Source organism: Marmota marmota, unplaced genomic scaffold (assembly GCF_001458135.2).
Source record: "Marmota marmota marmota unplaced genomic scaffold, marMar, whole genome shotgun sequence".
NCBI lineage: Eukaryota > Metazoa > Chordata > Mammalia > Rodentia > Sciuridae > Marmota > Marmota marmota.
The window spans coordinates 22,838,453-22,856,990 of NW_026000229.1; the positions used below are offsets into that span (position 1 = coordinate 22,838,453).

General features: G+C 42.6%; 1 protein-coding gene across 3 annotated transcripts in view; it reads right to left on the bottom strand.

Moving 5' to 3' along the window:
- Positions 1–18,538, bottom strand: part of LOC107138068 (myocardial zonula adherens protein) — a 94,423-nt gene that overhangs the window by 46,750 nt on the left and 29,135 nt on the right. For all 3 annotated transcript variants that reach the window (XM_015480612.2, XM_048793339.1, XM_048793340.1), the window contains exons 4-10: positions 16,883–16,975; positions 14,649–14,762; positions 11,518–11,670; positions 9,964–10,089; positions 8,874–9,002; positions 5,000–5,079; positions 3,287–3,392 (exon numbers count right to left, since the gene is read on the bottom strand). In XM_015480612.2, coding sequence (XP_015336098.1) covers positions 3,287–3,392; positions 5,000–5,079; positions 8,874–9,002; positions 9,964–10,089; positions 11,518–11,670; positions 14,649–14,762; positions 16,883–16,975 — 801 coding nt within the window. The remainder of the gene's footprint in view (positions 1–3,286; positions 3,393–4,999; positions 5,080–8,873; positions 9,003–9,963; positions 10,090–11,517; positions 11,671–14,648; positions 14,763–16,882; positions 16,976–18,538) is intronic.

Below are 18,538 nucleotides of genomic sequence, written 5' to 3' on the forward strand. Positions count from 1 at the left end.
GATGATATCCTACAGGGGTGGAAAAGATAGATTGCTTAATATTTAAGGTTTCCAAGAGCCTCAGTAGTAGTACCTGGACATTTTGAGCTGAAAAAAAGAAGCCAATCAAATTAATAAGTTTCTTCATAGACATTAAGACCAAAATGACACTAGAGGTAGATGGAAACTGGATTCCCATCCTTGCTAAAGGTGGAGCTGTGGTGCATACAAGCTTTCAGATTCAGCATGAAGGAAAGAAAACTGTCCCTAATATCTGCTTGAAGGCTGGCTCTATCCTAGGCCAAATCGGCCTCTTTCCTCTCTCTTTCTCTTTCAGTAGCAAGTGTTTCCAGATAAAAATATACTTCTCTTCTAAAGCCAGAATTCAAGAACTCACACTGACCAATTCAGTCATCTGGATTTTTCAAAACTTGGCCCAAGTGATCTGGAGGGATTTAGTTATGGTTTAGCTGATTTCACTCATTATGCAAAGTAATAATGCTGAGATCATAAGAAGGGGCACATCATAGTAAACAACAAAAAATTCTTTATATAAAGGTACTGGATTTCCTCCACACAGCCTTTCAGATGACAGAACACAGAATTCTGTTGGAACACTGAAGAGCTCCTCACTCGACTTCTTACTTCATGAGGAAGACACCCTTGGTGAAGGGCTATATACCTTCCCAATATCAGAAACGTTTTCTATATTTTGAATGAAGCACTGAAATTTTTTTCTTGCAAGTGCCACCCAGTGGTTCTGGCCTGGCTCTGCCTCATAATACAGACCAAAATATACTTCCTCTTCTACTTTCTAAGAGCACAGCTCTCACAGTGCTCCTTGGTTATGTCCTCCCCAATTTCTCCAACCAGTGCCCCCATTATCAGAACTCTCAACTCCTTCCAACCTGGTCCTGCTCTTCTGAAAGTGCTCATTTGTCAATGCCACTTTTCCATGTTTCTAACTTTAAGAAAAAAAATGTGTATTTCCATAAATGTATACACAGCTGAGATTTTTCAACAATTCTTTTGTTGTAGAAGTTAAATGGTATACTAGAAAAATACGATCATTTTTACTATTTGATTTAGGTGATTTAAATTCAGAAAAAAAAAAGCATTCTTTTTTTAAGTCTCCATTCACTGTTAAAACCCAGACAGCCCCTAGGTGGCGCCAACTCTAAAGGCGCCATCCTTATGAGTGACTGGGCTTTCTGAATGCAGAGAGAACACAGCATGGACATTGATATATGTACATGCTCCCCTATACATACATACACACACACACACACACACACACAGTTGGCATTTTGTCTCCACACCTGTGGATTTAACCAACTTCAGCTTGAGTATATTTAAAAAAATAAAAATTGCATCTGTACTGAACATGTACAGATTTTTTTCTTGTCATTAGTCCCTAAACAACACTGCATAAACTATTTACATAGCCTTGACACTGCATTAGGTATTATAAGTAATCTGGAGATCATCTGAAGTACATGGAAGGATCGCATAAATTGTATGCAAGGGATCTGAGTATTCAAGGATTTTGGTATCTTTGGGGAGTCCTAGAGCCAAAAGTCTCATTTACTGAGACATAATCATGTGTATGCACATGCATGTTACCCCACTTCATTCAAACTGGTACCTTCATTCTAATCTGGCAGGTTACAAAGCAGAGAAGTCTATACTTCCTTTCAAGTGTCTTTATAACAAAGTCTATCTAATTTTGCTACCACTCTAAAACCCTTACATATAAGGATTTAACTGCTTCAAAAGCCAATCAGTGTGAAGTTTTGTTTTATGGTTTTCCAACATGTCACATGAGAATAGTATAGTCTCCTGCAGTGAGGAGGAAGAAATGCAGCTCCCACAGGTAAGGAGTCCCATGGGAGACAACAAGAGATCACCTTTGCCCCAGACTTCCAGTGTGTGAAATTCAAAAGCAGAAAAAGTATGCCCTGAAAGCCAAGGTTCACTGAGATGGAACTGTAACAAGTGATGCCTCCCCTTGGGAAATACCTCTGAGATCTACCTAGTGCTGATGGCAGGCCAGAATCACCCCTGTGGCCACTGCTTGGGGTGGAAATCAGACAAAGGTACGGCCTAGCTTCTCCTTAACTGATTCCACTTCTCCCCAGAGACTTTTGTGCAAGCTCATAAAAGACATGATTCACATGGTATGGTTGGGCTTCTCTTCTGGGGACAAAATTCTATCTGGGTGACATGTGTGCTTATCCTATAGCCAATAAAAAAAGTGTCCCTCCTCACCCTTCTAATTCACTGACTTTAACTCCACCACACTAACATCCCCAATATTTTATGGGTTAATAAAACACATAAACTTTGAATGTTGTCTACCATGTGTATGAATTATTTATCAGAAGTAAACTTTTAATTTTAATAATTCACTAATAAAACAGATATCTCTTTAGGGTTGTGCTTAGTATTAGGCAAAAAAAAAAAATTTTTTTTCAGTTCTCCAGTGACAAACAAATGTTGAATTGAATTAATGCCTTTTCTTCTCTTTTGCAAGTTAGAGAATTTAACCCAAGGGATTTCTTATAACCCCATTAGCACTGACTATTCTTTTTCTATCAAACTACAATAATATGTGACAGGCTTTACAACAGCATGGACTCTCCTCTATCAAGTCAGCACAAGAGGGAGAGAGATGAACAACACTGACCAAGCCCAAAGATCTCTTCTTTCCTCTTAGAGAAATGTAAGTGTTCAACTTACCTGCTTTTTCTCATTTAGAAAAAAGGTAAAACATCCCCAGAAGAATAAATATGTGACTTCATTTCATGTTATAGAGATCATTATGAAAGAGAAAGGACTACAGAAAAAAGAAAGCATGAAGAACAGGAGTGAGAGAGAAAACGGAGTTGGGAGAAAAGAGAGAAGCAGACAAGGAAAGGGAGTGTGAGGAGCAGCACAGGAAGAGGCACTCAAACATGGAGAAAGGACAGCAGTGGCGGCTGGGAGGGAGAGGCAGGCGGGTCTGGGAGGCTGCAGCGCCCTGAGCTCAAGTCAACCTCTCTGTTCACACCACAGAGGGTATCTCTGTCCTCCTAGACAGGGTGCATTTATGAACCCACTTGCCTTCACAGCTTTCTAACTGCAATACTTTGTGTGGAGAAAGCCCTCTTTTAGAAGGATAATCACCAGACATATGAAGAAATCCCTGCCTGGGTAAGTTCATGTGGGAGCCAGAGGAAACTGCTGAGAGAGCCACATCCATTCTAGGGCTGAAGTCTCCCCACCACAGGAAGCACTCCTGGTCCCAAGGCTTTGCGCTGCTGCTTACCTCTTCAACCATCTGCTTGACTTTCTTCTGCTGGCAATGCACCATGTCATCTAGGTGTCTGATCCGTTCTCGCAGGCTGGCTGATGCCTCCTCCAGCTGTTGATACCTAACACAGGGAGAAAAAAGCAACTGAGTCCTAAACCAATGTAGTCACACCAGCACAGGTCACCACTTTGTAGAAATACTGCCAAAGAAACTCCAAGACAGGCTCTTCTTACAGTGCACAACCTAGATGACTAGAAGGAAGACAGGACTTTTCCAAGTTCCCACTTTCAAGTTGTATCCTATGTAAAGCCAATTGCTACACCTTCCGGGGAAAGAGAATTTTTTTTTCCACTCACAGGTATAATAGCAGAAAAGGAAATATAACATGCAGTATAGAAAGATGTACCCAGAAATACGGAAAAGACAGTAGTCAGGGTTAATACAGGATTGGAGCATCCAGTTGCCATGATTAGAAAGACAGAGAGGGAGAGTCTAGCAACACAATAAAATATGTGAAATCCAGGGCAAGAGTCCTAGAAAAGCTGGAGTCAGAGTTAGCCTATACATAATTTATTTGGGATAAACAGAGAACATGTTGAAAGACCTTCTCCACATCAAAACAGAGTTGCTCAGGTCACAGAGCATTTCATACTTTTGTTTTGAAATAGCACAAATGATTCTCTGACTTTGGTTCAAAGAAATCAAAGGAGCCCCAGATGACTCTAGCCTTGGGGGCCCCCAGCATGGAGCATTAGAGGAAGGGTTTGGTAGTCTGCACCACTCAGCTCTGCCAGTCCCTCCTCAATACTACAGTTAAAAAAAAAAAAAAAAAAAACACTTCTATAACCTTGACAACTCTGAAGTTACATAAGAGGAAGGAAGGGGCTGGGGCTGGGGCTCAGTGGTAGAGCACTCATCTAGCATGGGTGAGGCACTGGGTTCGATCCTCAGCACCACATAAAGATAAATAAATAAAGGTATTGTGTCCAACTACAACTAAAACATTTAAAAAAAAGAGGAAGGAAAACAGGTATTTTTTTCAGCATATACTAAGTGGTGGGAAGTATGGTCTAAAGTTCCATCCTAATGTGATCCTATAAGAGGGACCATGCTTTCAACATTATCACCCTTTCCGCCTTTAAAAAAAAAAATTCTCATTTGACAGTCTAGTAAAGAGCCTCAGGGAAGTTAAGTGACTCACTCAAAGTGCTCCAATATTCCAGCCTCCTTTCCTTTGAGGGACAGCCATGGGAGGGCCACTGCTCTGCCTTTCCATATCTAGAGGGAAAGTGGACGACTCCCATATTTTCCATCCAGGGTTTTATATGCCCATAACCAAAGGGCAATCCAAGGTTTAGAAACAAACAAAAGCATTTTAAAATTAATTTCCAGGACAAACAGTATTAGTCATAGTTGATGAGCTTTCTCATCAACAAGGTACATCCTGCAGAGTTCAAGGCTCGGGAGAACATTTATAGATTGAACTTTTGCACTTGCGGCATCTTTGATGTGCTTGAGTGTGCCCAACAACTAGTGCAGGGGAAAGATGGATGTAAGTGCCTAAAAGAACCTGCTCCACACTGGAAGCTCTCAATCCAATGTCACCTTGTATAAGTTTCTAGTAAGTGAAAACCACATGAGTGAAAACGCAAGGGTCAAATGAGCCCACAAGAACAGAGCATACCTACCTTTGATATTCACAACGTGACAAAGGGCATTTCCTCTTACCTTTCCTTGTCAGAATCAGTGATTTCCCCTGACATTTCTGTTTCATGCTCCAGGAGTTGGAGTTGCAGTTGATGCCGTTCCTAAAATCAATACAAATTGTAATCAATGGATCAGTAGCTACACAGCAGATATGCACATGTCAAGCAATTCCAGCTCTAGTGACTCCAGGTCTGTATGACACCCCCCTGGGCTTTCCACACCACTCGCACAGAGTCCAAAGTTCAAAGGTGCCAGATCTGTTGATGTGCATTTACAGCTGTATTTATGGATTTAGTGACAAGTACCCTGGATAAAACCACATTCAAGATTTTTTTAATATTTATTTTTTTAGTCATAGTTGGATACAATACCTTTATTTTATTTATTTATTTTTATGTGGTGCGAGGATCAAACCCAGGGTCTCGCATGTGCTAGGCGAGTGCTCTACCGCTGAGCCACAACCCAGCTCCAAGATTTTTTAAAGAGTATTCCATCAGCCCAAGCCCTAAATAGTGCTAATCAATGCTCCAAGTTAGTAGCTCTGGGATTCTGGTGATGTCCTATGTTCTAACCTAGCAGTGTTTACACATGTATCACTTCTAAAAAATGTACTGTGGTTAGAATAATGGTCCTCTCAAAGATATCCATGTCCTATAAGCATGGCATCTTATACATAAAAGGGAACTTACAAAGTTCCCTAGATGTGGTGAAGGATCTCTGGGCCCTTACTAGAAGGAAGCATTAGTTAGACTCAGAAAAGTTGGAAGATACTACAGTGCTGGCTCTGAAGCTGGAGGAAGGGAACATAAGCCAAGGAATACAGGAGTCCTTAGAAGATAGAAGAGGTAAGGAAATGGATGTTCTAGAACTTCCGACAGGAATCCAGCCCTGCCAACATCTTGAGTTGAGGACTTCTCACCTCCAGAACGGAAAAAGAATAAATTGGTGTTGTTTTATGCCACTAACTTTGTGGTAATTTGTTACAACCATAATAAGAAACATATTCTTCATCATATATATGTAAATTTTAAAGTTTACCTTAAAAAAAGTAAGAATTTGGACAATTATTTCTTTGGAGAAAGTAGAAAAATGTTAAAGCGTGGTGCTCATCATCACTGAAATTGTACTAGAAATTCATTATAAATGTCAATGTGATACATTCCCTTAAAGTGGAAGCTTATCAAGTCCTGCTCACTCAGTGGGAGGAGAGTATTTTACTTTCAATCCTCTTCTAAGAACTACTGTGCCTCATCTTTATGTTCAGGAATTCTCTTCAATAAACTCCTACAAATTTTATAGATACCAAACCTCTTTTCCACCAAGTTATTAAAAGCAAATCTTTGAAACTTTACCTCCCACTCCTGTTCCCAAGGGGAAAGCAGGAGGGGCCAGAAGTCTCCACCCTGGCCAGGGCACATTGGGAAAATGAGGGAAGGCTGTCTTTTGCTGGGGCTTTGTTAATGTTTTCAAGACTCCACAGCAGACACATATTCATAAGGCCTGGCCTAGGCAGAATGTGCACCCTATCTGTGTACTATGCCATCAGCTCTCCACTACACAAGTAGAGGGTCACACAATAGGACAAGACCTAACTACAGAACGTGATAAAAATTCTATTTTTAAACACTGAGATAAAACCAACCTTCAGTGTACACTGCACAAAAGTTTCTTTCATTTGTCTACACTTGTGAAGGTTATCTGTTCCTGAGGGGACCCTGGGGGAGCACATTCCTTAGATTTTCACTGAATAGAAACAAAGATGCTTCCAATATCACACTCAGTGAGAGAAACAGAAATGAGGTATGAAGTAGAGAAGCCATTCAAAAGCACACAGTTTGTCCTCCAGCAAAATCCAAAAGTAGAGGAGAGCAGGACACAAACACTGCCACCGTTCCCGCCTGTGGACACACTGCTCACATGCAGTGAGCGGGACAGAGATCTGGCCAGATGCCTGCTTGCAAAGATTTATCCCTGAAGGGGAAAGAGCCTAAGTGTGTATATCTAATCTTAGCTAAATAAAGGAAGCATTTCTGTAGTCTAAATGGACAGGAAGATTTAGAGAAAGGACAATAGATTTTCAATAAATTTTAAGAAAAAGCCAACAGAATTTGAGGAACCTTTTGTGTTCCCTTAAGTACTGGCAAAGAAGGCTGGCCTCACCCCCTTCCTGGCCTTCCCTCCCATTTGCCTCACATAAGGGCTGCATGTGGAAATCAGTGGGAGCAAACTAGAAACTTGCAGAAAGCCAAGGGTACCAAGAAGACCACTTATAAGATGGGCCATGCGAAGGGAAAGCTCCTGGGGCAGACACTTAGGCAAAACTGTAGCAAAATAAAAATTGAGGTCATAAATTATTAAGCCCTTTATCATGTGCCAGGTACTATGCTCAGTTAGCATTTGGCATGGACTTTCCCCCCTCATTTATATCTCACAAAAGCCATTAGGATAAGAACTAATATTATCAGTATTTTCAGAAGAGGAAACTGGGTTTTAGAAAACACAACTAGAAAGACAGGCAAGTTCCAAACCCTGGGTCTGTCTGATTTTAAACACTGTGTTCTTACCACACACATATACTCTTTCTGGAAGATTCTTTGCTGCCGAAGCCACCCCTCCAATACTGCCTGCTTTTTATGCAGCAGTAGGAAACTGCCATCTAGACACTGTGTTTGACTTAACCAGCATATTCTGCTTTGTAGGAGAATGGTGATCAAGGGAACATTCACCCAGGTTCTAGAAAGTGCCCCTATTGTTGCATCTTCACTACTGTGATCACCTCCAGTCAATACTGATATTATTCCTAAATGAGCAACAAAGTACATGTGGGATTCTGTTTCCCAGGAGTAGAGGTGAGAGCATAACTCCCAAATTAGGATATTTGCTCAAAAGGAGCCTTCAGTGAACTCAGAAGCTCCACAGCCCTGAATTTAATGCAGTTTCCCCTCTGATTAGAACTCACCTTGTGAGAGGGCTGTAAGGGGTTATGTGGCAGATACCGAGGGGGATGTAAAGGGACCTTTCCTCTAAAAAACAAGGAAGCCTGGGCTGTGACCTTGCTCATTGTCATTTCCCCGTCTCCATCATCAGTTGGAAGATTCTCAGCATGCAGAGTGAGTTACAGGGTGCTAATAATGTCTGTCTTGACAGGTCACCTCTATCTGCAACCTAGTAGGCACCTAGAGAGCCAGTGCTTTCCCTGAAACCAGCCACAGCTTTGGCCCTGAACTCCTGGGCCATCCCCAGGAAGTCAGTGTTAGGTGCTAAATGTCACCCATTCTTCCTCTTCCTTCCTGTCCTCTGTCCCCTCTCCTACCCCTCTCCCCTTTTTTCCACTTCCTGTCTAGTTTCCAGCCTCTTCCCTTTCTCTAGAGGGTTTCATTATCTCAGCTGTGCTCCTACTTCCCAGGCCCCTATCCCCACCCCTCAGCCTGTTTACCACTCCCACAGAGAATGTGGCTTTCCCAGCTCCTCCCAGTCCCTAGTCTCAGGGAAAAGTCAACATGCCCCAGACGCATGCCCCATAAACAACAGGATTGGGGTGTTGGCTGAACATCCAAATAGGGCTGGATTACTCAATGAGTAAACTACATGCCTGCCTGGAGTATTAGCAAAGCATGGATGCTAAAAATAAAATTAAATTAAATTAAAAAAGGAGTTTTTGTAAAGAATTTCATGTATAATATTTTTAAAGGCATGGAAATTAAGTAATCAAAGTTACTAAGGGAAAAATTTGAATTCTATTGGACTTCTCATATTTTATTTTATAGTTTTTTAAATTGCAAACTGGGGAGCTGAGAGGAATCAGTGTTGAGGGCTTCTGTATTTTCAGATAGGCCTGCAAAGCACCTGCAGAAATGCAGCAGAGGCTGGGAAAGTGGGCAACTGTGTCTAGTACCTTCTCCATGCGTTCAATGAGTCTGTCCAGCTCCCCAATCCTCTGGTCTTTCTCCTCCAGGCTGATCTCTGCTGCTTGCATTTTTTTATTGGCTTCTTCAATTGCTTTCAGAAAACTGTTGGTTTCTTCCTGCAAAAGAAATATCCTGTCCTCAGTATAGGCATGGACTACCTAGGCTACTACAAACAGCTCTGGCCTTGGTAGACCATGATTTCCTGTAAAAGTCAAACCTCAGGAACTAATTTCTGACAAAAGATGATCTCAACTTCTGTGATTCTGGTTCTCAATTCTGAATAAAGACTTATCATGTGGTTTTCTAATGGGCCTCAACTCTATTTCTCCTTTTCTGCTTGAAAATGTATGTACAAAAGGCATAAAGAACCTGTGACAGTTCAAGTAACCTTGAGCAGATTCACAGAATGTCATTGTATTTGCCAACAATATAAAAGGAATTAGGGCCAGATCTGGATTGGAATGCAGAATTCCCAGATCTTTATCCCATACTGCAACCCACCAACTCACTCTTAAGGGGAAAAAAACACAAAAAACAAAAAAGCAACCCAACTCAGTCATCTGACACATTTACTAAGCCTCTAAGGATGCAGACAAGGCAGACATGGAGTCCCTGCCTGCAAAGAATGTACACTGTCCTATGAAAGCAAGACGTGAGACACAACTCAACGCTGTGACAGGTACAAAAAAATTCCACAGCAGAGAGCAGAGATGGAGTGGCTTCCCAAGGACTGAGGACATTTCTAGATGCATGAATGGAAGAGACCCAGGCACGGAGAGGGTGGCACTTACAGGGGATTTAGGAAGCCCAAGAAGATTCTTGGACGGAGAGGCAGAGATTTCAGGTAGAAAGGAGATGCTGCCACAAGGTTAGCTGAGAAAGGCATGCATTTAGAGACCAAGACTTGGGCTACTCTGATCAGGGAAGGGGATGAATGAAGGCAGGAAGTGGAGAGAGGAGGGAAGTGGATGAGCAACAAATTCCCTGATCCCTACCACTTCCATCCCGCTGTCCCTGTAAGAAACCTGACCCTTACACCTCATGTCCCAGGTTCCAGTGGGTGCTGCCTCTACGCACCAGGAGCGCCTCCTTCTCGGCGCTGTGCTTCTGCTGCTCCTCATGCAGCCTCTCTTCATACTGGCTGTACAGCTTCTTGGTCATCTCTCTCATCACCTCAGCATTGGCTTCTTGAGAAGATTCCACCTGCAAAGAGACTCATTTCAAGAACTGCAGCTTTTGCAGGTCCCAGGGCCATCAGCAGCTTTCCCTGTGGGTATTTGGTGCATGGACACACAGAGTTAGGGAGCAGGTCACCCAAAGCTCTCAGTAGAGGGAAGCAGCAGAAACTCTCAGGACAGGGAGGGAAGGAACAAGGAAGATGGGTGAGCAGGGCACAAACTAAAGTGGCACTGTACACTGATTTTTTTTAGGATGCTCAGGACAAAGGTAGTCCACATGCATGAATTTTTCAGAAGGTAGAAACTTAGCTTCTCTGCACAATCCTATTAATTACGTTAGCTAAGCCAGTCTGTAGGTCAGACTTTATTTAAGTTTAAATAAGAAATATGGACTCTCCCTTCCCCACCTGTGTCCCTTCCCAAATGTTACATTTGGAAGCACTTTGACCTAGTGGGGATACTAATTTGGGCACTTTAATTGGCCTGAATGGGCACAGCTTGGAAGATGAGATGACTCAGTAGCACTGAGGGTGGGCAGGGCTGAGATTGGGGGAGCTGGGGCTTCCTTTCTGACCAGGCCTCATTCTCACACGTGAACTCTGTGCCGTGAATCTCATGTCACTGGGGGCTTGCTCCCATGCTCCTTCCAAGTGAAGGAATGTTCAACCAAGAGAGCTGAGTCTGCAGCATGCATAGCCTCAGGATAAGGGAGGAGTCCTTCAACCTCCACAGGTTAAGTGATGTTTACTCCAAAGGTGTGACGTGTCTCTTTTGACACCCTTTAATTCTCTGTCTCATCACTAAGCAAGTGTTGGCACCAAGAACCACCAAATGGAAACTCCTAGGCAGAGGTTATCATTTATCTGAGAGTCTTGGTCCATGGCACACGGACTGCAGGAAAGGGCTCTGTCCCAGAGGCCAGATCACTCCACATTCAGGTGGTGCGAAAAACCCTGAGTTCCTGTAACATTTTTTTCTTTTTATTTGGGAGATAAAATAAGAGAAAGGGTAGGGGAAAGAACCCTCTTGAACTCCCCTGGTGAGCATAAAAATAAGCATCAGTCTATGAAACAGGCCTGGACTTGGAAGCCTGGATTCCAGAAGCAACAAGACCGCCAAGCGGCCTAATGATGTCCCTCCATGTCTGGTGACATGCCACCCAGAGCAAACCGCAATACACAGAGCAAACGTGCATAGTAAACATTCAGTAAGTATTTGTAGAATAAATAGGCAGATACAGATCCTGTGTTCAGGAAAAGGCTTCATTCAGTCATTTCAGACTTTTTTTTCAGCAACAAATCTTTTTAGTTCAAGCTTCACCCTGAGGGATTGCCCACAAGGGGGAGAAATTTTAACCAAAAAGAGAAAGGAGAAAAGGAAATGGAAGACTTGAAGACTGGAGGTGAGAGAAGAAGGGAAAGGTTAGTAGGACATGGGGGGTCACGGACTTTACCTTCAGTTTCAGCAGCTGGTTCTCCACTTGCGCCACCTCTAACTGCCTCTGCTTTTCCCGTAGCTTGTCCATCGATGCTTCATACGTCTGCTGCAAATTTCTGATTTGATCCTTAATGTTGCTGTTTTCCAAAGTAACATCCACAAGGGTTTTCTATTTGGATGAAAATAAAAACAAAACCACATCTAGGTGTGAGAAAACATAGCCAGGGTCTTGTGCTACCACATCCCTTTGTCGGACCACCCTGGGACCTGCTGTTTGAGGGACTAAGGGCCTCCCACAGTGGTAACATGGTCTGCCGTCCTGTGGCCTGGTGGACCAGCTAGCCTCCCCCATAACCTCCCACAGCTGTTGCCAACACCACCTGCCACCGCCTAGGATGGATAGAAGTGGATTACAATGGAGTCTTTCCAAGGAAAAATGACTATAATACCTCACTTCTCATGGGGAAAAAAAAAAAAACAGGCTTTAAAATAGTACAGTAAAATCCCATTAGTAAATCCAAACTCAAATAATAATTTTCACTGTGATAGAAGTATAAATATCTATTTTCTTCTTTTTTCCTGTATTTTCCATATCCACACAATGAAATTAGAAAACAAAATATAGGCTTTACAGAATTAAGAAATCCCCCTCTTTCTTAAAAGGGCCCTAACTTCCCATCACTGCCCACAGGGATGTTAACAACGTGGCTGACACAACTCTGAGCCTCCCCCCACCTCGCTCCCCCCTCTGCTCCTCCCTCTCCCCCAAGTGCATCACCTTCCTCTCTTAGGCAAGAAGGGTGGTGATAAAGAACTACAGAGGAAGGAACAGAGGTTACTAACTTAGACAGTGCCTGGCAAGTGTCAAGAGCCTGGTGATTATTGCTTTAGGCCACCCACTGGGGCAAAAATGTTCAAATTAATAGTGTGACTATTTATTGCTTCAGTTTCTCCTTGGCTAACCCTCCTTAGAGAGAAATGGCTTCCATACACTCTAGAATCCCCACCATTGAACACTGGGTTCCGGGCACCTTCTACCACCTCCCCAGGTCATCCACATCTTCAGGAGATTTAGAAATTGGTGCTGGACTGTTCCTAACACCTCTGTCCTCTTTGTTAAATCATCTTCTGAAGTTTCCTCAGCCTCCACTTTGGACAATAAGAAGTGTCTCATCCAAACCTTATTTGAGTCAGGAAAAAGAATTGTTGATGGAGGTAATTAGATATTAAAGGAAATACTGAGGCCATTTAGTAGCAGGGACTCACAGAACATGTGAGCTTTAAAGGGCTTTAGAAGGCACCTAGCCCAACCCCCATCTCCAATCCCCTCTGGCTCTACAGATACTATTCTTGTGTCCATATAAAACTCACAGTCCAGACCAGAAGACCAGGATTCTTCTAATCCTCATTCTGCCACTAGCTAGACACCTTGTTCACATAATTTCTCTCTGTTGGTCTCAGTTCATCCATAAAACAAAGGGAATGGACATCCTCTCAAGAGTTCTTTCCAGCACTGATAGTCTATGAAATCAAACCAAGGGTCTGGTTTCCCTATCAATAACAATGAGTGTGGGTAGAACCTTCAAGTGGAAGAAGCTGAGATCTTGCATAAATAAGAAACCAACAACCTTAGGATTCAAATACTGGTTTAATCTATTAGTTATAAAATTCTCTGAATGTTCAGGACCAAGAGACTAGACAATAACTAGGGGTCAATCAGGACCCCTGGGTTAAGGCTGCACTTGTCCTAACAGCTGACCTCTGGGGATACATTTCTGGAAGGCTGGTAAGGGGAACATCAGAAGCATTTGAAAATCAGCTGGAAAAAAATATTTTCTGGCAAAAAAATAAAATAAAACAAAAAAATAGAAACAAAGTACAGCTACCAACAAAGTCTAAACTCTTCCTGGTGGGCTGGGTGAGATGGTGGGCTGGGTGAGGTGGCATCCAGGAGGGAAGGGAAGGGAGCCTTGGCAAGACCCCTTAGTGACAAGAGGAAGGGAAAACAAAGGCTCCTGAATAAATCAGAGCCAAAGTGGGACTGAGACTGGGCCTGGGGCCAGGGGAAACTGGCATATACAAAAGAGAGCCAGGAAAAGCAGGGGACTCAAAGGCCCCGCCAGAAATGGGCATCCCAGACAAACCCAAACACAAGACCCACCCAGGCCCACAGCGGGACGGCGGCCAGCTGCTGCTGACACTACTGCCACATGCTGATAGAGCCGTTATTAGAGAACACTAGGTCTTGGGGGGAAGTAGAGAGGCCCAACATAAAAATCTGTTTGCTTATCCACTAAATTATTTATAAAGTGAAGATACTTGGAATAGTCTATGGAACTTTTAAGAAGAGCATAAAAATAGTCCTGTGAAACTGGAGGAGGAGCAAAAACTAATATTTTATGTCTTTGGAAAGTTAGGCCCAGGAAAGCTATTTCAAGCGAATATAGTGCTTTGTTTTGAACATCTTTAAAATAACCTCCATGTTAGGTAAGGGACTACATGGCTAGAAGAGTAAGAATGGGAAGCAGTGAATGGCTGGCTCTTAAGAAATCAAATTAATCAAGAGAATGATCCCTTGAAATGAGCAGACCACACACAGTTTTACAAATGTAGGATACTGGGTCTTTCTCTATCTCTACATAAGACATTCTTTGGGATACACAGGACTCTTTCTATTGCAAAATAATTTCTAAATTAAGAAAAAGTGTCTATCAGCTTTTGGGAGCTTTTGGTCATGAAAGTATAGACTGTTTTTGGTTAAGTCCATCTTCTCTATGATTGGGTGGAATTTCCTGAACCATCAGGGTTATGGGAGAAGGTCATTGATGTTTTGGGTCTGGCACAGACACTGAGGACTACTGAGTTATCTGTTGGAGCAAGTGACAGCTCTAGCACTGTACTCAGAAACCAAAGCCATATTTTACAGAGGATAAAGCAAAGGGTTAGGGTCTCAGCTTGGAAAAGTTTCCTTCCACTTGCTTCAGCAACTCCTTGGCACAAGTCTTTGCTGTAGTTGTGCTTAGAGGACTCTGAATCATGAACTTGGGGCTTTCTGTGACTTTACTACAAAAGAATAGGCCTCCCTCCTGAGTTAAGCTCAGCTGCCCTATGACAGGAGGAGCCATGCAGCAGGAAGCCGATGAGTACCTGCAGGCCAATGGAGTCCGAAGCCAAAGCCGAGTTCATAGTATTAAAACTATCCAGGGCTGACGACTGGGTCTGGATGTGACTCTCCAGATAGTCCTGCTGAGCATGGGAAACCTGGAGAGATGGAGGAGACAGCCACTCAAAACCAATCCGTACACACCCACAGCCACCCTCAGTGAGGCTGGAACTTTCTTCTGAGAGTAACCACATCACTTCAACAGTTATCTACAGTAAAGCTGTAGATGAAAAGTCAACATTGGTGTGACCCCGAGAGTAGAAATGCAGGACTTCTCCTTGGGGTGGTATGTACAGGTCCACCTACAGCGCCTCACTGAGACCTCATGGTCACTGTGCAGGAATCAGTCACTGCCCTTTACTACGGGAAGAAACAGAATGGGAGAGGGACGTTAATGAGTTGCTTATAGTCAAACAGCTGAAAAGCATCATAGCTAGGAGAACCCAGTTGGGATGACTTTGGCCATCTTGCCCTTTCCCCTCACCACTGACAGAACACATTTTGGGTTCACCCAATTCTCAAAGAGTTGTTTTGTTGCTGTCTCTGTTGGGTGTGTGTGTTTAATGAGTTTGAGGAAGTTTCATCAGAGGCCAGAGTTAGACATTACCAAGGGCTGGGCAGAGAGGCGAGCAGGCAGTAGGACTAGGGACAGGAGTTTTCAGCAAAGCTCAGGAGTGGACCTTGCATGAATGTGGGAGGTCACAGAAACAGCCTAGCACAGCAGAGCAGGAGGTGCACCCTGCTGGGTGGGAGAGAGACAGCTGAAACAGGAAGCCAGGACTTGAGCATGTGGCAGGCTCTTGTCCAGGGGCATGCTTGTATGATAATAATTTAGCAATCCTAATCTGGCTGCAGGATGTAGTTGGAGAGACACTGTGGGCAGAGAGGTAGGGCTCCTGGGACAATTCTATAGTGAGAAAATGAGCATATGCAAGAAATGATGATGGGAAGCAATGGGCAGGTCTTGTTTACACTTCTATTGCAAATTCAATCCTTTGGCTGTGAGGATAGTCATTAGTGTCTGTCAGGGGATGACAGAGTGAATTTCCATAATTAGGTGAGAATGTCACACATCCCCTCCTCCAGGCCAGGAAAAATAGGCCAGTGGGTATGTTTACATAGCCCCATGACTATAATCAAGGCCAGAGGGCCTACGTGAGCAGGAAACCCCATAGCCCAGCCAGGAACTAAACTCAGGCACAGCTGTAGCAACTGTCCTCTTTCCTGCAGATGTTGACTCTCACAGAAGGGATGTCGCATGTGTACACAGACTCCTATCTTTGGGATTATTAATAACAAATACTCTATATCCCACAAGCATTAGCTTGGTATAACTAGAGGAAGCTTATTTTCTTAAAGTTTTGAGTAGGTAATAGATTAGCCCGGTGCACAAAAAGTATACAAGGCACACGGTGAAACAAATCCCCCTTTCACTCCTGTCACATCTGCCAGGTTACTCCATGCCCTCCTCTGCCCTCCAGTTAGGAGCCATTGTGAATAATCACTTTCTGGATTATCTTTTAGTCACTTTTGTGCATATAGAAAACAATCTTGATGTTTGTATTCTTCCCTCCTGTTTCATATAAAACAGGATATTTTGTTATGCAGATTTTTTCCTATATTTTTCATCATGGACCCTTCATCCTTGAAGGCCTTCCCTAGCTCTTTTCAAAGGGTTTAGTTACTCCTTTTTTTCTTTTACAGTTATATGCCTTCTGTTGGAGATATATAATATATTACTTTCCTCTTCTTATACAATATTTGTGTGTGTGTGTGTGTGCTGCGCTTGGGGATTTGAACCCAGGGCCTCATGCATGCCAAGCAAGCACTTTACCACTGAGCCACATCCCCAGCCCTACTTTCCTCTTCTTAATGAACGTTTACGTTTCCAATCATTTACTTTTACAAGCAGTGCTGCAATAAATAAGTTCATCCATAAGTCATTTCTCACACAGATCAGAGTTTATCTGTGGAATAAATTTTTAGGAATATTAGGAATAGACTTCAATGGGAATGCTTCAAATATAAAGATACCCTTGCCACAAAAGTTTCCTTTAAATAATAAAGTCTAAGTTGTGATAAAATTCCCTCAGTTTGTTTAGAATGTGGCTCCATTAAAAACCAACAACATTGTATACTCAAGTATCTTTGGGGATCAGCTGCTGAGAGAAACCTCCACCATCCCTTAGAACAGCCATGACTTGAGATATGGACTTACTGATAGCTCCTGGGTAAGCTGGCGAATCTTCTGTTTCATCTCATCATAGTCTCCATACATCCGCTTCCTTACTTTTTCCAAAGTGGCTCTTACCTGCAGCCCAAAAAGTGTTAAACATCAAGCATTTTTACATTTTCATGCAAGATATCCAAAACTTCACTAATGAATAAAGGGCTCCATTAATAATAATAATAACAATAATTTCAAGTACAGGACATCTAGTGAATTAGAGAGGATGATCCAAAACCTAGTTAGAAAACAAGAGAATAATCCAAATTTTATATATAACATAATGATTAAGAAATATTAGATATCCAAATAATAATCTAAAGGAAAATATGGCTTTTAGAAATTCACCAATCACTTTCCTACTACATTTGGGCAAGGTCTGACTTTTCCCATCACATATATATTTTTACGAGTAGAAAGTTTTTCTGTTTTTTTTTTTTTTTTGCAACAGTTTATTCTGTAAATGCACAGCTAAGAGGACCACCAAAAGGCAAACATAAACCTCTATTTTTCTCTATTTCTGCTCTGATTGCCAAAAAGCAATTAATGGAAGATGGAAGACAGGAAAACATAGCTGAATGGTCCATAAAATCCAAAGTGGGTTCCTCAATAATCACCAATAATCCATGAGGCACCAGGTCTAAGAGAGCAAACACTATTTGAGGTTCTCGGTAGTGACTGTCAGAAGAGCACCAGGGCCTTAAACATTTTTAAACAAAACAATAAACCTCACAAACAGACACTGCTTCCTTCTTTCTTCTGATGTCTGCCGATGGACTAAGTGCTCAGGAATCCTCAAACAGGACAGGAAGTCTCAAGGATCTTCCTCCAGGCTCACTCTAAAATATCTACCTTAGGAAGGATTCACAGGCAACAGGTCTCACTAGAATGTGCATGTGTAGGGACAGAACTGGGAGGCTCAATTTTGAAGGTGGGTTTGCATAGCAAGCACATTTTTTATGAAAAATTATTCTGTATTATTAACCACCAGGGAAATGCACATAGAAAGTATAATAATATTCCATCTACCCCTAGTAGAATGATTGTTATGAAAAACAACAACAAATACTGGACAGGACATGGAGAAAAGGACTAGTGTACACTGTTTTGGAGAAGGTAGTTAGTAAGTTAGCACAGGCATCATGGAGAACAGTGTGCAGCTCCTCAGAAAACCAATAGGAAGCACAGCATTTTAATTACACTGTAGGTTGGTGGTGATTTAGGGGCAGAAAGGAGGAAAGACCCTAAGCCTTCCCCCATGAATGCTAATAACAGGGTCTACTTTCTTGCTATTAACTATAAACAAATTGGGAAAATTAGGCCAAAAGCATGACTTTCTATTGTGGGCAGATGGAACAACTGTCATTTGTGGCCCTGAGCTGGCTTGCGTACTGTCACCTGTGGTGAGTGGTGAAATCTTGAGCTGGGTGTCTCTGTCACTAAAGAATACCAGAGGAAGCCAACAGAGCCAGCATGCTCACCAGGGAGAGAGTAAACAAACCCATAAACATACACAGGAGTGACCAGGCCAGAGATGGATTTGAAGGTGAGACTGGAAATTAACATTACATTGCAGATCACAGTGGAGGCTGGTAATTCCAGGTCAGAGCCAGCCCTGCAACTCTGGCACGTGTCACCCACAGGTAA